Source organism: Molossus molossus, unplaced genomic scaffold (assembly GCF_014108415.1).
Source record: "Molossus molossus isolate mMolMol1 unplaced genomic scaffold, mMolMol1.p scaffold_m16_p_12, whole genome shotgun sequence".
Classification (NCBI taxonomy): Eukaryota; Metazoa; Chordata; class Mammalia; order Chiroptera; family Molossidae; genus Molossus; species Molossus molossus.
The window spans coordinates 71,698,542-71,724,043 of NW_023425347.1; the positions used below are offsets into that span (position 1 = coordinate 71,698,542).

Sequence of the window (25,502 nt, forward strand, 5' to 3'; positions counted from 1 at the left end):
TGCAGGAGGCAGTCCTTTTCTGTGTCTGTTACCAGCCATATGAGTCTTTGGTCCATCTTTTAACAAATTGGACTCCAGTTATGTAGTTTGCAGCTTGCAAACTACATTTAATCATTCATTCATTCAAAGAATGCATCGAGCACATATATTAGGCATCATACCCCTTTGTTGTGTCAGGTATTGTCATTGTTTTCCCAGTCTGTACTTTGCCATTTAATTTCATAAATATTCTTTCCTAATGTACAAAATTTTTAATTTTTATGAATTCAAAATCTTTATGGAAAAAACCATTTATTGAATATATACCATGGGAAGGCAATATGGAATATTAGTTAAGAGCATTCTCAAGAGTTAGCTTGCCTTTATTAGTATCCTAGCTTTACCATATCCTAGCTGTTAACCAGTGTCCTCAGCTTCCTTTTTTAAAGTACCTATCCTTTTACCATTGATTTGAAATGCTACCTTTCACATACTTATCATTTTATGCTAAATTTTTATAATAAGCAATCCTCATTTTGCACTGTACAGTAATGTCAAAACTGTAAAAATGATCCTGCAAGTTGAAACCAAGCAGAGATCTTAACCAATGGGAGAAATTACCATCATTCTCTGACCTTTAAAAATTTTTGTCAAATATTAAAAGCTCTCCTACTGTTGCCCTGGCCAGCTTGGCTCAGCAGTTACAACATTGGCCCGCAAACCAAAGAGTCATGGGTTTGATTCTGGTCAAGGGCATGTACCTCGGGTTGGGTCTGGTCCCTGGTCAGGGTCATGCCAGAGGCAACCAATCAATGTGTCTCTCTCTCCCTCACTCCCTCCCCTCCTCCCTCCCTGTTTGAAAATAAATGGAAAAATATCCTCAGGTGAGGATTAAAAAACAAAAACAACTCTCTTACTGTCAATTATAAAGGTATAGGGAAATGGAAAAAAATAGTAAAAATATTAATTTAGTACATTGTAATCTGAAAAATTAAGAATTAAGATTATCACAATGAAGTAAACCAGTCACTTCAAGGAAAACCACTAAAGTATTTGTTGCCAATGATAATATTTGAGCTTTCAAAAGAAAATCAGAAGTTTGGGAAAATTGTATTTGTCGTTATTTTTTTACCAGCTTTCCAATATCTACAGACTTGTCTAGTGAGATTAGGGTGGTAGTAATAAATGTGATTTTAAAAATATTTTTAATACATTTTCATTGATTTTTTTTTTTTTAATCCTCACCCGAGGACATTTTTGCGTTTATCTTCAGATAGAGTGGGAGAGAGAGAGGGTGGAAGAGAGAGAGAGAGAAACATCATGTGAGAGAGACACATCAACTGGTTGCCACCCACACAACCCCAACCGGGGCTGGGGACAAACTGCAACCAAGGTATGTGCCCTTAGTGGGAACTGAACCCAGGTCAGTAGGCGTATGCTCTAACCACTGAGCAAAATCGGCCAGGGTGATTTTTAAAATATTGTATAAAATGAGTCCACATTGGGAAGATCTGCATAAATCAGTGAACCAATATATTATAAATGATCAGTGCATCAAGTTGCAAACTCATGCATGGGTAGAATGTTCATTCAAAGTGCAAGTATTATAACAGAGTACAAAATGTTCATTGATATAATGATTCTACATTGCAACTAATCTTTACAAACTACCACTTACTGAGTTTTGGTGTATGTAGTATGTAGAATACCTATAACTATCTGACAAAGCTATTAAAAGATCTCTTTTCCAATAACCTATCTGTGTGAGGCCAGGTTTCATCACATAATTCACCCAAAACAATGTGTCACAACTGATGGGAAAATCCAACTGTTTTCTACTTAGCCAGACATTAAAGAGATTTGTAAAGTCAAAACCATGACATTCTTCTCAGTAAATGTTTTATTTTGAAAACAAAAATGTTATTTATGTTACCATGTAATGATTTGATTATTTAAATGAATTATTTTTATAATTTCTCAGTTTGAATTTTAATATGGCAAATGTCAATAAATATAATCCATATAAACAAACGTTCTTTGGGGGTCCCAATAACTTTTAAGAGTGTAAAGGGTCCAGAGACCACCCTGACAGCGGTTGGAGAGTCAGCCCGTGGACCAGAGACTCCAGGGTTCGGTTCCCGCTAAGGGCACGTACCTCGGTTGCAGTTTGTCCCCGGCCCCTGTTGGCGTCATGTGGGTGGCAGCCACTCGATGTGTCTCTCCCACATGGATGTTTCTCTCTCTCTCTACCTCCATTTCTCCCTCCCTCTATCTGAAGATAAATGCAAAAGTGTCCTCAGGTAAGGATTAAAAAAAAATGGCCCAGAGACCAAATAAGTTTAACAACTACTTCCCTAAGGGAATAATTTAAAGTGAGTTTAAATGAAGCAATCCCTCAACTACTTTTCTTCAACTAGAGGAGGAAGTTGAACTCCTCTAGTTCCCTGAAAACATTTGCTAGTTTAAACATGAGCATTTAAAATGAATACTAGATATGGGTTTGAATGCTGTTCTTATTTTATAACTAGATCTTACTTAAAAACTGTGCTAAAATTCCAAAGACTTCTGCTTGCCTGAGCATATATCAAGGAGAGAGAATCTTGCTGCAGAAGGAAAAAGTAGTCAAATTTCAGGCCTTTTGTGGCCAAATCAATCACTCCATGGCTCACTTTTACCAATACACTCGGTGTTATAGTTTAGTTAAAATAATTATTCAATAACTGATCACCAGCACCATAAAGTGAAGGAGGGGCAGTGCTGGAATAAGGCTGCTTTTATGGATATGGTCTCAGTGGAATCGAAGCTGAGCTTCTACTCTACTGGGTAAAAGTCCTGTTTTTCTCATTGATTGTTATATCCCCATCATCTAGAATCTAAGACATTTCTTGGTACATATTAGGTACTCAATAAATACTGTTAAATGAAGTCAAACTCCTTTATTTTTATTGCAGAAATTAGACTCTGCCTCCTGCCTGGCAGGGAGCTAAAGCAACTCAACGTTTAAGAGATAGATATAAAAAGAGGAAGCTTCCAAAAGATTGGGAAATTATAGGAATGTGTAGGAAAGAGAACGGCCACTGTTCCTGTAGTCTACTGCAACTTAACAAACCACCCCAAAACTTACTGCTTAAAACAATTATTTTAACCCTGGCCATTTTGGCTCAGCGGTTGAGCGTTGGCCTGCAGACCAGAGAATCCCGGGTTCGGTTCCTGCTAGGGGCACGTACCACCAAAAAAAAAAACACAATTATTTTATTACCTCTCATAATTGTTGGAGTTGTCTAGAACCAGGTGTTTGTGGTCTCTCCTACAGTTGCAGCCTCTTAAGTGGTCTCCTTGTTTCCAGAGTCTATAATTACAGCAACCAGAGTGATCCTTCCAAAATCTATCATATTATGTCCCTCCTCTACTTCAAGGTCCTCACAATGGCCTACAAGACCCACAGGGTCTGAATTCTCCACCTTTTCTTCCATTGCCTCTCTGACCTGTGCCATCATTCACTCTCCCAGGGGCTTACTTCTCTTCAGTAATATTGGCCTTTCTGGTGTTCTTGGAACATGCACTCTTCAGGGCCTTTGCACTTGCTGGCTAGTCTGCTTGGAAGGCTTTTACCCAAGATCTCCACCTAACACTCTCTTCAAGCTGTTTGTTCATTGTCACCGACTCAGTGAGGTCTTCATTGTTTTGATGACTAAATGTGGATGTTTTCCGTACAATAGTAGTCTGGTTCTGAAAGTCGATGTGAATCACCACATTAGACATCGTCGACATAGAAAGCCCTGGACTGCAAAAAACATTTGGTGATTTCTCAGCCTAGCTCAAAACTGCGGTTCCCAAATGAGCTCTTTTCACAGAGTGGTGGTCGGAAGCAGGTGCTAGAATGAGAACTCCCTGAAGGAAAACTTACTTTTTCCAATCTAGGTTCCAAGAGCCCTGCACTGGGAGGGGTTGGTGATACGTGAATGAAGAGCAAGGACGGCCCCGCCTACTTTTCTCCTAGAGGTGCGCGCGCTTCTGGCCCTTTATCTACCAGCTCGGCGCTCGTGCCTTCTCCACAGGCCTGCCCCCCGCGTCCCATCGATCGGCTCGGTCATCGCGCGCCTGCGCCTTTGGGCTGTCAATCGGAGGCGGCGTGGGGATCGCTGGGAGCGGCAGCAGCGCGGGGAACCGAGGTAAAGCTGCGGCTTCTGCGCTGCCAGGCCGCCTTGGAGCTGACTGGCGGGGTTGAGTCGCCCTGTGGTGGTCGCCCGGCCCCGCTTCATCTGAGGGAGGTGGCTCCTAGAGCCTCGCCGAGGAGGGCCTGAGGGTGTGCATGGGGGTACAGAGTCCCAGAGTTGCCAGCTCGAGTCCTGCGATCCGGCTGGGAAGCCAAGTGTTCGAGCTAGAAGAGAGCTTGGGGAGAATCTGAGCCAACCACACGTGCAACAGATGGAGAAACTGAGTTTCAAGGAAGGGAGGATCTGCTGGAAGTTACAGCGAGTGAGCGCACCAGACTCAGGACCATACGCTCTTAGTAGTGCAGTGCCTGAACTCTTTCCCCTTAAGCCCTTCATTCATTATTCTGCCTATTTTTATGCGTTTAGGTACAAGGCAGTGAAATATGGAATGGAATACAATAAGGTCCACATGAGAGACCAATTATGATACTGTGTTTTACCTTACCAACTTACAAAGGGAGAAGGCAACAAGTGCTGTGATAGAGGCATGACTGAGATGCTGTGACGGCCCCCTAAAACTTGGAGGCTAACGACTCATTGCCTTGATTCCCAACACAGAGTCGTGGCAGTGACTTTGAGGCATTTGTCAGTCCGCCTGGTATCATGGTTAGTTATGTTCATGACTATCACCCAGAGCCTCACTGAGAGCAGGAACCTCAGATCCTAGTGGTCTGGATTCCACTGTCCCTCAGCACATGTTTGAGCTCGACTCTTCCATGGGGTTGTTGTGAAGGACACAGATGCTCATTCCACAAACATTGAGTGCCTGGCATCTGGTGGGAATTGTGTTAGGTACTGGGAATACAGTTCCTCCTTCCAAGGAACTCACAGGAAATAGACATTTAAATACACGAGCATTAAAACCTGTAAAGGCAGAGGTGATCTATCTGTATGTGGTAGAGTGCAAGCACCTAAGGGGAAGGAGTTGCTTCTACCAGGAGAGTGAGAAGGATTAGGAATGGCTTTTTAGACAAGATGATTCTTAGAACTGAGTCTTAAAAGTTTAATAGGTGATTACTAGGTACAGGAGAAAGCAAGAATAGTAACACAGAGACCAGAATTATGCAACAGCATGGTTCAGTTGGCACAGGAGGCTTTCCATTATCTAGCCTCTAATAATATCAAACACTTTTATAGTGCTTGCTCTGGGGTTGACATTATTTTGTGTGCTTTACATAGCTTAACTCATTTACTCTTCACAACAACTCTGTGAAGTAGAAACTATAATTATCCTCACTTAGAAAATGAAGAAAACTGAGGCATAGAAAAGTTATGTAGCTTGCCCTAGTTCACACAGCTAATATGTGGTAGAACCAGAATTCAGACCCAGTCAGTCTGCCTCAAGGGTCTATGAAATTAAGCTCCAGGCTTTTTTCTGGGAAATGAGGACACTGAGAGTTTTAAATGTCAGGCCCCTGGTCACGTCACCCATAAGTGTCAGAACCAGAAGTCAGACTCAAGTCTTTTGATTCCAGAAGGTCCAATGCTATTTTCATAATAACATCAGATGTTATAAGAGTTATATCAAATTGAAGTTAAATTCCAGTCTAAGTCGATGCTTGCTGCAGTCGAAATTACAGCATCTTTAAGTGTGGATATTGTTCAAAAACCTTCACTTTGTGCCTTGGGTATACTGAGTGTAAGTGCTGCAGTTTAGATATTAATGTGAGATGCCCAGGACTGACCATAATTATGGTAAAGGCGCAACATTTTGCCAATTTGATGTTAAATACATTTCTTTTTATGAACATTGCATTTCACACTTGTATTAAAAAGGTTACATCGCCCTGGCCAGTTTGGCTCAGTGGTTAGAGCGTTGGCCTGCGGTCCAGAGAGTCCTAAGGGCACATACCTCGGTTGCAGTTTGTCCCCGGCCCTGGTTGGTCGTGCGGGTGGCAGCCACTCGATGTGTCCCTTTCACGTTGATGTTTCTCTCTCTCTCTCTGTTCCTCTCCCTCCCTCCCATTCTACCTGAACAAAAAATGGGAAAATGTCCTCGAGTGAGGATAAAAAACAAAAAAAGGTAACATCATTTGTTGTAAGTCAAAGAGTACTTTTAAGGAGCATTGGTGGTTCAGTGGTAGAATTCTCGCCTGCCAAAGAGTACTTTTATTTATTTATTTTTTAGTCCTCACCTGAGGACATTTTTCCATTGATTTTCAGACAGAGTGGGAGGGAGGGAGAGAAGAGAGAAAATCGGATCTGCCTCCTGCATGACCCTAACCAGGGCCAGGGATCAAACTGCAACTGAGGTATGTGCCCTTGACCGGAACCAAACCTGCGACTCTGGTCTGCAGGTTGATGCTTCAGCCGCTGAGCCAAACTGGCTATTTTTTTTTTAAATCCTCACCCAAGGATATATTTAGAGAGAGGAAGGGAGGGAAAGAGAGTGAAAGAGAAAATGTCCACACTAGAGAAACATTATCAGTTGCCTCCCATACATGCCCAACTAGGGATCGAACCTGTAACCTAGATATGTGCCCTGACTGGAATCAAACCCAGAACTTTACCCTGGTCAGTTTAGCTCGTTGGTTAGAGCATTGGCCCACTGACCAAAGAGTTGCGTGTTTGATTCTGGTCAAGGGCATCTATCTTGGTTGCAATTCAGTCCCCAGCCCTGGTCGGGGTCATACCGGCAGCAACTAATCAATGTGTCTCTTTCACATCAATGTTTCTCTCTCTATCTGAAAACCAATGGAAAAATACCCTTTAAAAAAAAAAAAAACAGCCCTGGCCGGTTTGCCTCAGCGATTAGAGTGTCCGCCTGCAGTCCAGAGAGACCCGGGTTCGGTTCCTGCTAAGGGCATGTACCTCGGTTGCAGTTTGTTCCCGGCCCTGGTTGGGTCGTGCGGGTGGCAACCACTCGATGTATCCCTTTCACGTCGATGTTTTTCTCTCTCTCTCCCCCTCCCACTCTATCTGAACAAAATATGGAAAAATGTCCTTGGGTGAGGATAAAAAAAAAAACAGCCCTGACCAGTTTGGTTCAGCAGTTAGAGTGTCAACCTGCAGACCAGTGAGTCACAGGTTTGATTCTGATCAAGGGCACGTACCTTGGTTGCGGTTCCTCCCGGCTCTGGTCGGAGTCATGTGGGAGGCACATATTTTCCATACTTGCAACTGTAAACCTACTTTTGCACTATCCTGTATTGGTGAATAAGAGAATATGATAAAGGTATGTTTATACGCCAGCTAAGGAACCTTTCTTACCTGCTTATTAGAGTATGAAGTGATGCATTTGATGTAATGGGTATCAATAACCTAAATAGAAATACCATTATTGCTGTGTATGCTTCGGGTTTTGTTACTTTTTTTCCTGTTAATTGTTTTTCTCTGTAATTGCAGTTTGTAAAAATGGAATTTCAAGCAGTAGTAATGGCAGTTGGAGGGGGATCTCGCATGACAGACCTGACTTCCAGCATTCCTAAACCTCTTCTTCCGGTTGGGAACAAACCTTTAATTTGGTACCCATTGAACCTGCTTGAGCGTGTTGGATTTGAAGGTGAGTTTTGGTAATAAGATGCATTCATAAAACTTTTACTGTGTCTGATCCTAATTTATTGGTTTTATGAAGGTAAAAGAGGAGTGGATAAATGAGAGAAGAGTAGGACTCAGTGTTGGCTGGAGACTGGCCTCTTCATTTTATGTATGTATGTATGTATGTATGTATGTTAATCCTCACCTGAGGATATTTTTCCATTTATTTTTAGAGCAAGTGGAAGGGAGGGGGGGAGGGTGAGAGAGAGAAACATTGATGTGAGAGAGGCACATCAATTGGTTGGTTCCTGGATCACCCCAGCTGGGTCCAGGGATTGAACCTACAACCCAGGTATGTGCCTTTGAATGGAATTGAACCTGTGACTCTTCAGTCCAAAGGCTGATGCTTTAGCTGCTGAGTTAAACCAGCCAGGATAAGACTGGCCTCTTTAAATTAGGAAATAGGGCCTGGCCAGTGTCACTCAGTGGATGGAGCATCATCCCATGGATTGAGAGGGCCTGCTTCGATTCCTGGTCAGGGCACATGCCTGGGTTGTGGGCTCAATCCTCAGTAGGGAGTGTGCAGCCGATCAGTGTTTCTCACATCGATGTTTCTATCTCTCTCTCTCTAAAAAACAAAAACATATTTAAAAATAAATAAATTAGGAACATAGGAGTGCTCTATTGTGTGAAAAAGTTTGAGAAGATAGGACTAAGTATTATTGTTTTAAAACTGGTCTCCACAATGATCTAAAATGAACCCTGCAAGGATATCAGAAAGAACATAATGGGGATCCATGTGCCTCATACTCAGTACTTACTGTGAATCTGTATGTGCCAAGTAATATATTAGGCACTGGGGTACAGAACTGAAAAGATAACTCAGGTCCTGATCTCCATTAGATCTTTAAGTCTAATGGAGAGATATACATATATGTAAATTATCATTGTGTAATATAGTAAATGTTATAACAGTGGTACATTATAAGTGCTTGGGAATACAGAAGAAGTTGCTGTTTCTGCTTGAGGGATTCAGGGAATGTTTCACAGGGAATGCTGACACTTGAGTTGAGTCTTGAAAAGTAGATTATCAGATTGACAAGTGAGGAGAGAGTATTCTATGCAGAAGAAATGATATGAAGAGATACAGACTCATGAATAGCACAGCATGTTTTGGCAACTGCTATTCATTTTGTGTGTCTATAGTATAAAGTATAAGGGGGATGAATAGATGTAGTGAGAGAGATAAACAGGGGTCATACTATAAAGTACCTTGTATTCCATGCTGAGGAATTTAGATTTTTTTTTTCCCTGAAAGCAGTGGGAAACCAGTGAAAAGTTTAAACAAAAATATAATGTGGTTAATTTCATATTTTAGCTATTCTATGTCCTTTACGTCTTTTTATAAATTTTAGAATTAGCTTATCAGTCTACAGAAAGGGTTGCTGGGATTTTTATTGTGATTGAATGGAATCTATAGACCTGTACGAAGAGAATTCACATCATAACAAAACTGAGTCCTCTCATCCATGAGCATGGTATATTTTTCTATTTATTTATGTCTTCTTTAATTTCAGTAGTTTTATAGTTTTTAGTGTGTAGGACTTACACATATTTTGTTAAATTTATCTCTAAATAGTTTATATTTTTGATGGTATTGTAAATGGTAATTGTTATGTTCTAATTTCCAGTGTTTGTCACTGGCACATAAAAATATACTTTTTTTTTTTTAATCCTCACCCGAGGACATTTTTCCATTTTTTGTACAGATAGAGTGGGAGGGAGAGAGAGGAAGAGATAGAGAGAAACATCAATGTGAAAGGCACACATCGAGTGGCTGCCACCGCACGACCAACCAGGGCCGGGGACAAACTGCAACCGAGGTACATGCCCTTAGCGGGAACCGAACCCGGGTCTCTCCAGACCGCAGGCCGACGCTCTAACCGCTGAGCCAAACCGGCCAGGGCAAAAATATACTTTTTTTTTAATTTTTATTTTTTATCCTCACCCAAGGACACTTTTGGGTTTTTTTTTGTTTTTATCCTCACCTGAGGACATTTTTCTATTTTTTGTTCAGGTAGAGTGGGAGGGGGAGAGAGGAAGAGAGAGAGAAACATCGATGTGAAAGGGACACATCGAGTGGCTGCCACCCGCACGACCAACCAGGGCTGGGGACAAACTGCAACCGAGGTACATGCCCTTAGCGGGAACCAAACCCTGGTCTCTCGGGACCGCAGGCTGACGCTCTAACCGCTGAGCCAAACCGGCCAGGGCGCAAGGACACTTTTGTATTTATCTTCAGATGGAGCAGGAGGGAGAGAGGGAGGAAGAACGAGAGCGAAACATCAATGTGAGAGAGACACATTGACTGGTTGCCACCCACACTACCCCAATGGGGGCAGGAGACAAACTGCAACCGAGGTACATGCCCTTAGCGGGAACCAAACCTGGTACTCTCTGGTCCACGGGCTGACGCTGTAACTGCTGAGCCAAACCAGCAGGGTAAAAATACACTTTTTTATACTAACCTTTTATCCTGCAACTTTGCTTAATACATTTATTAATTCCAATAGCTTTTTTTGTAGATTCCTTAGGATTTTCTACCATTTGACCTAATTGACATTTATAGAACATTTCACCCAGTAAAGCATAATATACATCCTTTTCAAGTACTTTTACCTAGACTATATTGTTGGAAATAAAACAGGTTTTAATAATTGTATAAGGATTAGAATCATACAAAGTATATTTTCTGGCCATGGTAGAGTTAAATTAGACATTAATAACAGAAAGATAGTGAGAGAATTCCTAAGAATTTGGAAATTAAATCACACACTTCTACATAACCCATATATCTAAGAAAAAATTACAAGTGAAATTAGAAAATCTTTGACTTTACTGAAAATGAAATACACTGGATTAAAATTTGAGGGATATAGCTAAAGTGCTGTTTAGAGGAAAATTTATAGCATTAAGCACTATATTAGAAAAGAAGAAATGTCTCAAATTATCAAAGTTCTGCTTTCAGAAAGTAGGAAAAGAGGAGCAAATGAAACCTAAGTAAGTAGAAAGGAGGTTTTAAAAAGATAAGAGCAGAAATAAATGAAATAGAAAACAAAAGCATTAGAGGAAAGTCAATAAAACTGTTAAATCTTTAGTTAGATTGATCTGAAAAATAAAAGAGAAGAGAAATTACTAGTAACAGGAATGAGAGAAGAGACATAACTATTGATCCCATAGACATTAAAAAGATAAGGAAATATTATGAACAGCTTTATGGTAATACATTTTATAACTTAGGTTTGCATTTTTTTAAAATTGCTTTGGAAGCTAGATGAGGAATGGATTTGAGGGAGTCAAGACTATAAACAGGAAGACGAGGTAGGAAATTGATACAAAAGTCTACATTAGCAATGGAGAGGGCCTGAACTAAAGAAGTAGCACTGCCCTGGCAAGTTTGGCTCAGCCGTTAGAGTGTCGGCCTGCGGTCCAGAGAGACCTGGGTTCAGTTCCCGTTAAGGGCACGTACCTCAGTTGCAGTTTGTCCCCGGCCCTGGTTCGGTCGTGCAGCCACTCAATGTGTCCCTTTCACGTTGATGTTTCTCTCTCTCTCTCTCTCTTCTTCTCTCTCCCTCCCACTCTATCTGAACAAAGAAATGGAAAAAGTTCTCGAGTGAGGATTAAAAAAAAGAAGTAGCACGAAGGAAGGAGAAGGGGGAATATTTAAGAAAGTTGATGATTAAGAGTAGGAAAAGTAGGAAAAAAGGGAAGAGTTTCTTCTTTTTGCTTGAGTGACTATCTGATGCTATTAACTAGGAAAGGGAGTAAGAGACAAGGAACAGGTTTGAATGAAGATAATGAGCTCAGCTTTGGCCACAATGAGTTTGAGTATGTTGAGTATGTAGTTATATATGGCAAATCAGAGAACGAGATGGAGGTGCTAGAAGGGGCCCAGCCTTGTGATCCAGTGATCATTCCACTATGAGAACTGCCATCTTAAAACAGACCCATAGCATTTCTATGAAGTAGTCTATGTGACATTGATGTTAAGAGAGATGTTTTAGAAGAGATTTTTAGCCCTGGCCGGTTTGGCTCAGCGGTTGGAGCGTCGGCCTGAGGTACAGAGAGACCCGGGTTCGGTTCCCACTAAGGGCACGTACCTCGGTTGCAGTTTGTCCCCGGCCCTGGTTGGTGGTGCAGGTAGCAACCACTGGATGTGTCCCTTCACATCGATGTTTCTCTCTCTCTCTCCCCCTCCCACTCTGTCTGAACAAAAAATGCAAAAATGTCCTTGGGTGAGGATAAAAAAAAAAAAAAAAGAAGAGATTTTTATTTTAGAGCTCAATCTTACAAGTGAAGAACACACCTTAATATACTTTAAAATTTCTTAATTTTCTTTAATTACTTTATAGAATTTGTCATCTGTAACTTTTTTCTTTTTACTTTTGCTATATATATCTTTAGTTATGCTTGGGGGTGGCCTTTTTTTTTTTTTAATCCTCACCCAAGGACATTTTTTGATATTTTGTTCAGATAAAGTGGGAGGGGGGGAGAGAGAGAGAGAGAGAGAGAAACATCGATGTGAAAGGGAAACATTGAGTGGTTGTCACCCACACGACCCAACCAGGGCTGGGGGCAAACTGTAACCGAGGTACATGCCCTTAGTGGGAACCGAACCCAGGTCTCTCTGGACCACAGGCTGACGCTCTAACCGCTGAGCCAAACTGGCCAGGGTGGGGGTGGCCTTTTGTGGTATATTTATACCTACTACATAAAAGATTCCTTCTCACTGAGGATTACTCAGAAATTGGAGAGTGCTGCCCTGGCCAGTTTGGCTCAGCAGTTGGAGCATTGGCCTATGGACCAGAGAGTCCCGGGTTCAGTTCCTGCTAAGGGCACGTACCTCAGTTGCAGTTTGTCCCCGCCCCGGTTGGGGTCGTGTGGGTGACAACCATTCAATGTGTTTCTCTCACATTGATGTTTCTCTTTCTGCCCCCCGCCCCCCACTATCTGAAGATAAATGCAAAAAAGAAAAAGAAATTGGAGATTTCCTTCTAAACATAGGATTATGGAGTTTAATAACCAAGTCATGATTTTAGAGGAGTTAGCATAGCCCTTAGTTTTTGTTTCTCTCCATACAGAAAAGTCTTGGTCCAATTATTAGACTGACTTTTGCGGTTAAGTTACTCCCTTCACTCTATCACCTGTACCTAAAATGTCGTCTCCAACCTATGGAAATGTCACCTTCTCTTTGAGATTCTGAACAGCATCTGTTACCTTGTCCTCTATGCTTCCATCACACTTTGTTTTCCTATCTCAGTACCTCTCCAAGCCTGTTTTATGCTGTAGTTAATGGTATGAGAGACTGATCTCCCTGAGAGCAGGTACTATGTCTAATTAATCTTTGAACATCAGCATTTTACATACAGTAGGTACTAAAGAAGTAAAATTTTTTAATCCTCACCCGAGGGTATTCTTTTTTTTTTTCTTTATTCATTTTTAGAGAGAGGAAGGGAGAGGGAGAGAGAGATAGAAACAGTGATGGGAGAGAACATAGATTGGCCGCCTCCTGCACGTCCCCCACTGGGGATTAGGACCATAACCTGGGCATGTGCCCTGACCAGGAATTGAACCAGCGACCTTTTGGTGTATGGGTCGACACTTAACCACTAAGCCACACCAACCAGGCTGAGGGTATTCTTTCCATTGATTTTTTTAGACAGAGTAGGAGGGAGGATGTGAGAGAGACATATTGATTCATTGCTTCCTGCACGCACCCCTACTAGGCTAGGTAATGAATCTAAGATCCAAGTACATGCCCTTGACTGGGAGTCTAACCTGTGACCCTTTGATGTGTGGGCTGGCGCTCTAATTACTGATCCACATTGGCCAGAGCTAAAGAAATTTTTGTTGTCATATTTCAGAATTGTATACCTTGCCTGGCTGGTGTGGCTCAGTAGTTGAGCGTCAACCCATGCACCAGGAGGTGGCCAGTTCAATTGCCAGTCAGGGCACATGCCCAGGTGGTGGACCCAGTTCCCAGTGGGGGGCATGCAGGAAGCGGCCAGTCAATGTTCTCTCTCATAGATGTTTCTATCTCTCTCTCACTCTTCCTTCCTCTCTCTCTAAAGTCAATAAAGAAAAAAAATTTTTTAAATTGTATACCTGAAACCTGTATAATTTTATTAACCAATGTCACCCCAATAATTTCAATATCATTTTTTTATTTTATTTTATTTTAATCCTCACCCGAGGACATTTTTTCATTTTTTTTTGTTCAGATAGAGTGGGAGGGAGAGAGAGAGAGAGAGAGAGAAACATCTACATGAAAGGGACACATCAAGTGGTTGCCACCCGCACGACCCAACCAGGGCCGGGGACAAACTGCAACCGAGGTACGTGCCCTTAGCGGGAACCGAACCCCGGTCTCTCTGGACCACAGGCCGACACTCTAACCGCTGAGCAAAACCAGCCAGGGCTCAATAACATTTTTTAAATTTATTTTTTAAATGTTTCTTTCTTTTGTTTGTTTGTTTATATCCTCACCCGAGGACATTTTTGCATTTATCTTCAGATAGAGCTGGAGGGAGAGAGAGAGGAAGAGAGAGAGAGAAACATTAACATGAGAGAGACACATCGACTGGTTGCCACCCACGTACCCCAACCGGGGCCAGGGACAAGTTGGAACCGAGGTACATGCCCTTAGTGGGAACTGAACCTGGGACTCTCTGATCCGTTGGCTGATGCACTAACTGCTGAGCCAAACCAGCCAGGGCTCAATAACATTTTTTAATTAAAAAAAAGAAATTTTTGTTGTAGTTAAATTTATCATGGCCTGCCTCAAAGGCCATCCGTTCTATGATACCTTTCTTAACCATTTCCACATCTAATTTCTTAATGTATTTTTATGGATTTTAGAGAGGGGAAGGAGAGGGGAGAGACAGAGAAAGAGAGAGAAACATCCATCAGTTGCCTCCTGCATGCCCTGACCCGTCCCGCAGGTCGAGCAACGAGGACTCTAGAGGGGGAGTGAGGATGAGGAGGGACAAGAGACACGAGAAATGGAGACAAGACAGGGCTCTGATCAAGTCTCATTTATTCAGGGGTAATTCACACAATATATAGGGCAAGAAGCACCTGTTGCCAAGCACCAGGCTTGCCTGAAGCAAATCTAGGAAATACTACAAAGGAACAAAAGGTCAGCAAAGACTGGCTTCTTGAGTAAATGGTTACTTAAAGAAATGCAAAATGCAGAGATAAAGAAATGCAGAATGCAGAGATATCCTGCCTTGGGGCAGGCGATGGCAGAGCAGATTATAACAAAATTGACGCCATGCAAAAAGTCTCCCACAATGCCCCCTACTGGTGATTGAGCCCACAACCTCGGCATGTGCACTGACCAGGAATCAAACTGGTGACCTCTTGGTGCATGGGACGATGCTTAACCAAATGAGCCATACTGGCCAGGCACATCTGATTCCTTTATGTTAAGTTTCTTAAAAATAAAAGAACCAGCCCTGGCCAGTTTGGCTCAGCCATAGAGAGTCGACCCATGGACCAATGAGCCTCGAGTTCTGTTCTGGCCAAGAGTACATTCCTTGGTTGTGTTTTGTCCCCGGCCTGGTCAGGGCCATGCAAGAGGCAACCAGTGGATGTGTCCCTCTCACATCGATGTTTCTCTCTCTCTTCCTTTTTTTCCCTCTCTCCCCTTCCCAGTGTATCTGAAGATAAATAGGAAAATATCCTCAGGTGAGGATTAAAATAAATAAATAAATAACCATGTTGTGTTTGTTTCTGAATTCTTAGTGCTTATTTGTCCTTTACATATTAAATGTATTTGTATTTATTGGATTATGATTAGTGACTAAAAGAAAGCAGAGTGAGGAAAGGAAGAAGAAGAGAAAAATAAAGAAGGAAGTTTAAATGATTTGAAAAAGAAAGAAAAGAGAAGAACGTTTGCAGTGAAAGGGAGAGAGAATTGTGACCTGGAGCACTATCATGGACCAAGTGGAAATTGTTCCACTTTAGAGATGCTAAAATTCAATCTTCAGATATCAACAACACATGTAATGTTACAGTGGATTACATTACCCTACCAAAGATTCATGACAGAACCCCAGGTTTTCTATCATTGGTTGATAGCTACATGGATAAGGCATGGATAAAGACATCTGTTATGTGGAAATTGCCTCTTACCACGGTTCATTGTGATCCTTAGTGAAACACACTAATGGATACTTGGAGGGAATTGGTGATAGTTCTTTCTCTGTAGTGAATGAAGATTTAAAATGTGATCCTATTTGTTGTATATGCTTTGATGAATACTCTTCTGAATTTTTTTTTTCTTCCAGTTATGCTTTATACTTCATTTTAGATAGTCTAAAGGGAGACTGAAATTTGGGGAGCCAAGCTCTCTCTTGATACTTAATAATTTCTAGTTTATTGTTATAAAATAGCTAAAACAATGTCTAGCCCAGAAAGGCATCCCCCTACCTCTGACAGAATCTCAGACAGTGAACAAGCCTCAAAACCAGTGTACTTTCTATTATAGTTCCTTATTAAGGGTGCAAAAGAACTCTAATCATTGTTTTGTTGTTGTTTTTTAAAAAATATTTTATTTTTAAATTAATTAATTTATTTTTGTTACAGATGTTTCTCCTTTTCCCCTCACTGATTCTCCCCTTCCCCCCACCTTGTCCCCAGCTTTGTTGTCCATGTCCATTGTTCATGCATACATGCATATAAGTTCTGTGGTTTATCTTTCCCCCACCACCCGCTTTACTGGGGATTGTCAGTCTGTACCCCATTTCCACGTCTCTGGGACTACCCTATTCCTCAGACTGTTATGTTCATTATATTCCACAAATAAGTGAGATCATATGATACTTGTCTTTCTCTGCTTGGCTTGTTTCATTTAGGATAATACTTTCCAGATTCCTCCATGTCGTCTCAAAGGATGAGATCTTTCTTTCTTACAGCTGCATAGTACTCCATTGTGTGTATGTACTACAGCTTTTTTATCCATTTGTCTACTGATGGACACTTGGGCTGTTTCCAGATCTTAGCTATTCTTAGCTATTGTAAATAGTGCTGCTATGAACACGGGGGTACATATATCCTTTCTGATTGGTGTTTCAGGCTTCTTAGGGTATATTCCTAGAAGTGGGATCACTGGGTCAAATGGAAGTTCAATTTTTAATTTTTTGAGGTAGCACCATAGTGTTTTCCATAGTGGCTGCACCAGTCTGTATTCCCACCAGCAGTGTACTAGAGTCCCCTTTTCTCCACACCCGCGCCAATACTTGTTGTTTGATGATTTGTTGATGACGGCCATTCTGACAGGTGCGAGGTGATACCTCAATGTTGTTTTAATTTGCATCTCTCTGATGATTAGTAATGTTGAGCATTTCTTCATATATCTCAGCCATTTGTATGTCCTGTTCGGAGAGGTGTCTATTTAGTTCCTCTGCCCATTTTTTAATTGGGTTCTTTGTCTTCCTTTTGTTGAGCTGTATGAGCACTCTATATATATTGGAAATTAACCCCTTATCTGATATATCACTGGCAATTATGCTCTCCCATACAGTGTGTTGCCTTTCCATTTTGATGATCGTATCTTTCGCTGTGCAGAAGCTTTTGAGTTTGATGTAGTCCCATGAGTTCATTTTCTCCTTTGTTTCTGTTGCCTTAGGTGATGTATCAGTGAAAATTCTGCTGTGTATGATGTCTGAAAGTTGTTGCCTACATTTTATTCTAGGATTTTTATGGATTCACGGGTCACATTTAAGTCTTTTATCTATTTTAAGTTTATTCTTGTGTATAGTGTAAGTTGATGGTCTAGTTTCATTTTTTTTGCTTGTAGCTGTCCAGTTTTCCCATCACCATTTATTAAACAGACTGTCTTTACTCCACTGTATGCTCTTGCTACCTTTGTCAAATATTAATTGAGCATATCGCCTTGGGTCCATTTCTGGATTCTCTGTTCTGTTCCACTGGTCTATATGCCTGTTCTTGTGCCAGTACCAAGCTGTTTTGAGTACAGTGGCTTTGTAGTATAACCTGAAATCTGGTAATGTGATCCCTCCAACTTTGTTGTTCTTTTTCAAGATTGCTGTGGCTATTCGAGGTCTTTTTTGGTTCCATATGAACTTTTGAAGTATTTGTTCTAGTTCTGTGAAGTATGTTGTTGGTATTTTAATGGGGATTGCATTGAATCTGTAGATTGCTTTGGGTAGTATGTACATTTTAATGATGTTAATTCTTCCAATCCATGAACAAAGTATGTGCTTCCACTTTTTTATATCTTCCTCTATTTCTTTTTTCAATGACCTGTAGTTTTCTGCGAATAGGTCCTTTATTTCTTAGGTTAAGTTTATTCCTAGGTATCTTAATTTTTTTGCTGCGAAGGTAAATGGGATTGTTTTTTCAGTTTCTCTTTCTGTGAATTCATCATTGGTGTATAAGAATGCCATCGATTTCTTGATGTTAATTTTGTATCCTACTTTGCCAAATTCATTTATTAAGTCTAGTAAATTTTTGATGGAGTCTTTGGGGTTTTCTACGTATAGTATCATGTCATCTGTGAATAATGGCAGTTTCACTTCCACTTTTCCAATTTGGATCCCTTTTATTCATTTTTCCTGTCTGATTGCTGTGGCTAAGACTTCCAGTACTATGTTAAATAAGAGTGGTGAAAGTGGGCATCTTTGTCTTGTTCTTGTTCTTAAGGGAAATACTTTTAGTTTTTGCCCATTGAGCATGATGTTGGCTGTAGGTCTTTTATATATGGCCCTTATTATGTCAAGATATGAACCCTCTATTCCCAGATTGCTAAGCGTTTATATATGGCCCTTATTATGTCAAGATATGAACCCTCTATTCCCAGATTGCTAAGCGTTTTTATCAGAAATGAGTGCTGGATTTTGTCGAATACTTTTTCAGCATCTATTAATATGATCATATGATTTTTATCTTTCATTTTGTTTATGTGGTGTATCACATTTATTGATTTGTGAATATTGTACCAGCCTTGCATGCCTGGGATGAATCCCACTTGGTCATGGTGAATAATTTTTTGATGTATTGCTGGATCCGATTTGCTAGTATTTTGTTCAGGATTTTGGCGTCTATGTTTATCAGGGATATTGGCCTGTAGTTTTCTTTCTTTGTAGTGTCTTTTTCTGGTTTTGGAATTAGAATTATGCTGGCCTCATAAAACGAGTTTGGAAGTCTTCCTTCTTCTTGAATTTTTTGAAATAGTTTGAGGACAATGGGTATTAGTTCTTCTTTGAATGTTCGGTAAAATTCCCCTGTGAAGCCATCTGGGCCTGGGCTTTTGTTTGCTGGGAGAGTCTTGATTACATGTTCAGTTTCTTTTGTTGTTATTGGTCTGTTCAAGTTTTCTATCTCTTTCTGGTTCAGTTTTGGGAGACTATGTGTTTCTAGAAATTTGTCCATGTCCCTTAGATTGTCGAATTTGTTGCAATATAATTATTCATAATATTTGTTAACAATCCTTTGTATTTCTGTGGTGTCAGTTATTATTTCTTCTCTTTCATTTCTGATTTTGTGTATTTGGGTTCTCTCTGTTTCTTGGTGAGTCTAGCTAAGGGTTCATCAATCTTGTTTATCTTTTCAAAGAACCAGCTCTTTGTTTCATTGATCCTTTGAATTGTTTTGTTTTTTTTTTTTTGGTCTCCATGTCATTTATTTCTGCTCTGATCTTTACAATTTCCTTCCTTCTACTTGCTCTGGAGTTTTCTTTTTGTTTGCCTTCTAGTTCTTTAAGTTGTGAGATTAGATAGTCTATTAGAAATTTTTCTTGCTTCTTGAGGTAGGCCTATAATGCTATGAACTTCTCTCTCAGAACTGCTTTCACTGTATCCCATAGATTTTGTGTTGTTGTGTGTTCATTTTCATTGGTTTCCAGGAAGTTTTTAATTTCTTCCTTGATCTCCATGGTAACCCATTCATTGTTCAGTAACATGCTATTTAGCCTCCATGTGTTCAAATGTCTTTGCATGTTATTGTTGCAATTGATTTCTAGTTACATGCCATTGTGATCTGAGAAGATGCTTGATATGATTTCAGTCTTCTTGAACTTGTAGAGACTTAGTTTGTTCCCTAACATGTGGTCTCTCTTTGAGAATGTCCCATGTGCACTTGAGAAGAATGTGAATTCTGCAGTTTGGGGGTGTAATTCTCTGTAGATATCTATTAAATCCATTTGATCTAGCGCTTCATTTAGAGTCTGTGTTTCCTTGTTAATTTTTTGTCTAGAAGATCTATCCAGTGATGTCAGTGGGGTATTGAAATCCCCTGCTATGATTGTATTGCTGTTGATTTCTCCTTTGAAGTCCTCCAAAAGATTTTTAATATATGTTGGTGCTCCTATATTGGGTGCATATATGTTTACCAAGGTTATATCTTCCTGTTAGATAGATCCTTTCAATATTATGTAGTGGCCTTTTTTGTCTCTAGTTATGGCCTTCCTTTTGAAATCTACTTTATCAGATATGGGTATTGCTACCCCAGCTTTTTTTTGCTTTCCATTTGCTTGGAAGATTTTTTTCCATCCTTTCACTTTCAACCTATGTGAGTCTTTTGTTGTGAGGTGGGTCTCTTGTAAACAACATATTTGTGAGTCATGCTTTCTTATCCAGTCAGCTACTCTGTGTCTTTTTATCGGAGCATTCAAACTCTTCTGAATTCTTTACATCAAGAAGTATCATGTAATATATTAAAGTGTGGGTTCTAATCAGATAGAACTGAGTTTTATCTTGAATCCATTGCTTATTAGTTGTGTGACCCTGAACAAAGTCAAACAACTTACAGTCTAAGTTTTCTAACTTGTACAATGAGATTGTTGTAAGCACTAAGAGAACTCATGTAAAATACATTGAAAGGCTCAATAATATTAATTGTTAGAAACAGACCAGATCTAATTGAAACAGACAAATTATTATCTAAATGAATACGAGTTTTTGTGTTTTTCTTTCTTTTTTTCTTTTGTGCTATAGAAGTCATTGTTGTTACAACCAGGGATGTCCAAAAAGCTCTATCTGCAGAATTCAAGATGAAAATGAAGCTAGATATTGTGTGTATTCCTGATGAAGCTGACAAGGGAACTGCGGATTCTCTACGCCACATATATCCAAAACTTAAGGTGAAAAACTATTTTTTTGATTTTTATTGTTTATATAGGTAAATGTCATCTTATGTTTTTCCAGTGCATTATAGTTTACAATGCTTTTTAAGAATATTCTTTTTTTTTTTCTTTTTCTTTATTGATTTTAGAGAGGAAAGGAGAGGGAGAGAAAGAGAAATATTGATGAAAGAAAACATTGTTTGGCTGCCTTCTGCATGCCCCAAACTAGGGATTTGGCCCACAACCTGGGCATATGCCCTGACCGGAAATCAAACCGGTGACCTCTTGGTGCATGGGTCAATGCTCAACCACTGAGCCACACCGGCTGGGCTAAAAAAATATATTCTTGTATAATACTTTTGCCCATGTAGTCTTCAACTGTTTTTAGTTTAATTACTAGTGAAGATTTAGACATTTAGTTGTCATAGCCACTGATTTCCAATATTTTAAAATAATAGTACATCTCTATAAAAAAATATGTACAGTACTTCAAATTTACTTTAGAAGATTCCATTTAGCCCAGCCGATGTGGCTCAGTGGTTGAACATCGACCCATGCACCAAGAGGTTGCTGGTTTGATTCCTGGTCAGGGCACATGCCCAGGTTGTGGGCCCAATCCCCAGTGGGGGGCATGCAGGAGGCGGCCAATCGATGTTCTCTCTCATTGATTTTTTTTTTTTTTAATCCTCACCCAAGGACATTTTTTGCATTTATCTTCAGATAGAGCGGAGTGATAAGGAGAGAAGAGAGAGAGAGAAACATCCATGTGAGAGAGACACATCAACTGGTTGCCACCCATACAACCCCAACTGGGGCCAGGGACAAACTGCAACCAAGGTACGTGCCCCCAGCGGGAACCGAACCCTGGACTCTGGTCCACAGCTGATGCTCTAACCACTGAGCAATACCGGCCAAAGCTCTCATTGATATTTTTATTTCTCTTTTCCTTTCCCTCCCTTTCTCTCTAAAACTAATAAAGAAAAAATTTTATTTTATTAAAAATATTTTTTTCCTTCATTGATTCTAGAGAGAGAGGAAGTGAGAGAGAGATAGAAACATCAATGATGAGAGACCATTGATTGGCTGCCTCCTGCATGCCCGAGATTGGGGATCGGGCCCATAACCTGGGCATGTTGGTGACCTCTTGGTGCATGGGTCAAAGCTCAAACACTGAACCACATCGGCCGGACAAAAGAAAAAATTTTTTTAAAAGTTTCCATTTCGCCCTGGCCGGTTTTGCTCAGTGGTTAGAGCGTCGGCCTGCGGTCCAGAGAGACCCAGGTTCGGTTCCCACTAAGGGCATGTACCTTGGTTGCAGTTTTTCCCCGGCCCTGGTTGGTTGTGCGGGTGGCAGCCACTCGATGTGTCCCTTTTACGTCCGTGTTTCTCTCTCTCTCTCTCCCTCCCACTCTACCTGAACAAAAAATGGAAAAATGTCCTTGGGTGAGGATAAAAAAAAAAAGTTTCCATTTATATGAAGTTCATGAACAAACAAAATTATTATGTAGTGGTAAAAATCAGAGCAGCAGTTGACTTTGCAGATGGCATATTAACTGGAAAGAAGTACAAAGGAACTTTTTAAAATTCCAGATCCCTCACATGATAATATTTAAACTTTCAGTCTCCTTTGATTAAGAAACTAACAAGGGCATATAAATATGAAGACATAGTCTTCCCAGGGGCCTATAGCCCATAAACTAAGAAAGAGCCATCATAAATTATTCTAAAATTGAAGTGTTTGGAAAAAATCCAGTCAGTGTGATAATGTTGCCATCTTGTTTGAATTGGAGTGTAGACTTTCTTCTGCTATTTTTGGTGACTACAAACAGATGTGTTAATATGTTCAACATACCTATGCATTAAAGAATAAAAAAATTGCCCTGGCCGGTGTGGCTCAGTGGTTAGAGTGTTGGCCTGAGGTCCAGAGAGACCCGGGTTTGATTCCCACTAAGGGCACGTACCTTGATTGCAGTTTGTCCCCGGCCCTGGTTGGGTCATGTGGGTGGCAGCCACTTGATGTGTCCCTTTCACGTCAATGTTTCTCTCTCTCCCTCACTCCCTCCCACTCTAAAAAACTTAATTAATTAATTAATTAATGCCGAAATGTACATGGTTTTCCCTCCCCTTCATTGGGGAATAATTTATACACAGTAAAATATGCGAAGATATTAAGTTGTGTACCGTTCAATGAGTTTTGACAGATATATACATCTAGTTCACCATTACTCAAATCTAGAACATTTCCATCACCTCTAAAATTTCCTTTGTGTTTCTTTTTAGTCAGTCACCCACCTATAGAGTCAACTGCTATTCTGATTTCTATCGCCATATATTTATTTTACTTGTTTATGAACTAAATATAAATGGAATCATACAATTTTGTTCTGGTTTCTTTGTTCAACATAATATTTTTCAGATTCATTGATGTTGCAGGTATAACTAGTTTGTTCTTTTTTATTGCTGAGTAGTATCCCATTGAATAAATATACCACTCTTTACCCATTTTCCTGTTGATGGTCATTTGGATTGTTTCTAATTTTGGATATTTAGAATAAAGCTGTTAACATTGTTCTACACATTTTTTTGTGAAAATATTCTAGGTGGTAGGGTTTACTGTATTAGAAACTGCCAATTGTTTTCCAAGTGGTGTACCATTTTACACTTCCATCAACAATGTATAAGAGTTGCTTTTGCTTCACATCTTTATCAGTGCTTGATAATTGTCAATCTTAATTTTAATCATTCTAGTGGTGTTATGTAGTGATATCTCATCCTTTTAATTTACATTTCCCTGTTAGTAATGATGCTGACCACCTTTTCACGTGTTTATTGGCCATTTGTATATCTTCATGGAGTGTTTGTTCTAGGTATTAGCCTATTTTTAATTGGATTACCTTTTCATTATTAAATATAAAAATTCTTTACATATTGTAGATGCAAAGTCTTTTGTCAGATATGTGTTATGAAGATTTTCTGACAGTCTGACTTGCCTTTTCACTTTCTTAATGTTGATGAAATACAGATTACTGATTTTTTTTCTTTTATGGTTAATTTGTGTGTATGTGTGTGTGTTGTCTAAGAAATCTTTGCCTACCCCAAGTTAGTGAAGATATTCTTTTATGTTTACTTCTAAAATATATAACCCATCTTGATTTAACTTTGTAGATGGTGTGAGATAGGGATAAAGGTTTACTTTTTTGTATATGAATATTTGCTTGTTCTAGCACCATTTGTTAAAAAGACTTTCTTTTCACCATTGAATTGCACTGGTGCCTTAGTTGAAAATCAATTAGAAAAAAAATCTGTGTGTGTGTGTGTGTGTATAAATATTATATATATATATATATGTATATATTTCCATTTCTGTCCCCTCTGTTTTGTTCCATTGGTCTCTTTGTCTGCATTTACTTCAGTACCACATTGAATAATGTCTTGATTATTTTAACTTTATAGTAGGTCTTGAAATCAGGTAGTGTAAACCTGCCAGCTTTGATCCTTTATTTTAAGATTGTCTTGGCTATTGTAGGTCCTTTGAATTTCCATATAAATGTTAGAATTAATTTATCAGTTTCTACCAAAGAAACTTTCTGGAATTTGTACTGGAATTGCATTGAATCGATAGATCAATTTGGGAATAATTAATACCTTAATATTGATCTAATTCTTGAACATCTATTTATTTAGGTTTCCTTTCATTTCTATCAATAGTGTTTTATAATTTTCAGTTTAGAGGTTTTCAACATCTCTTGGTAAATTACTCCTAGGTAAGTGTTTTTAATGATATTATAACTGGTATATTTTACTCTAATTTTTAGTTGTTTATTGCTTGTATATAGACATAGAACTGGTTTTTTTATATTGACTTTGTACCTTGTAACCTTGTTAAATCATAGGTTCCTTAGGATTTTCTATATATATCATCATGTTCCCTGGAAATAAAAACAGTATTACATCTTCCTTTTTAATCTTTATGCTTTTTATTTATTTATTTATTTTTAATCTTCTTTTCCTCTATTGATTTTTAGAGAAAGTGAAAGGTTGGGGTGGAGGCGAGAGAGAAATATATATATAGAGAGAAACATTAATGTGAGATAGACACATCAATTGATTGCCTCCTGCAGCACCCTGGCAGGGACCCACTGGGGCCAGGGATCAAACCTGCAACCCAGGTACGTGTCCTTGACTGGAAATCAAACCTGCGACCCTTTGGTGCCCGGGCTGAAACTCTAACCACTGAGCAACACAAGCCAAGGCTATTTATTTATTTTTATCCTTACCCAAACATATGTTTTTGTTGTTGTTGTTGTTTTAATTTTAGAGAAAGAGAGAAACATCGATGTGAGAGAGAAACATCGATCAGTTGCATCCCATACACAACCCAACTGGGGATTGAACCTGCAACCTAGGTATGTGCCCTGACCAGGAATCCAACCACAACCTTTGGTATAAGGGACAATACTGCAGCCAACTGAACCACCTGGCCAGGATACATTTTATTTCCTTCGTTGTTTTATTGCCCTGGCCAGGGCCTCCAGTGCAATATATATAGGCATTTCCATTTACTTTCTGGCCTCCCTTTTTGTTTTTCTAAGCTTTCACTCAAGTTGGTGCTTCTGATAGGCTGAGGATTTCCGATGCCATATGTTGGGTGTGTTACTTTCTTGAGTGCAGCTGCTTATTTC

General features: G+C 39.7%; 1 protein-coding gene across 1 annotated transcript in view; it reads left to right on the forward strand.

The window, feature by feature from the left end:
- EIF2B3 (eukaryotic translation initiation factor 2B subunit gamma) overlaps positions 1–25,502 on the forward strand; it is a 124,641-nt gene that overhangs the window by 2,077 nt on the left and 97,062 nt on the right. The window contains exons 2-4 of the mRNA XM_036255447.1: positions 3,901–4,151; positions 7,542–7,698; positions 20,693–20,838. Coding sequence (XP_036111340.1) covers positions 3,942–4,151; positions 7,542–7,698; positions 20,693–20,838 — 513 coding nt within the window. The 5' untranslated portion in view covers positions 3,901–3,941. The remainder of the gene's footprint in view (positions 1–3,900; positions 4,152–7,541; positions 7,699–20,692; positions 20,839–25,502) is intronic.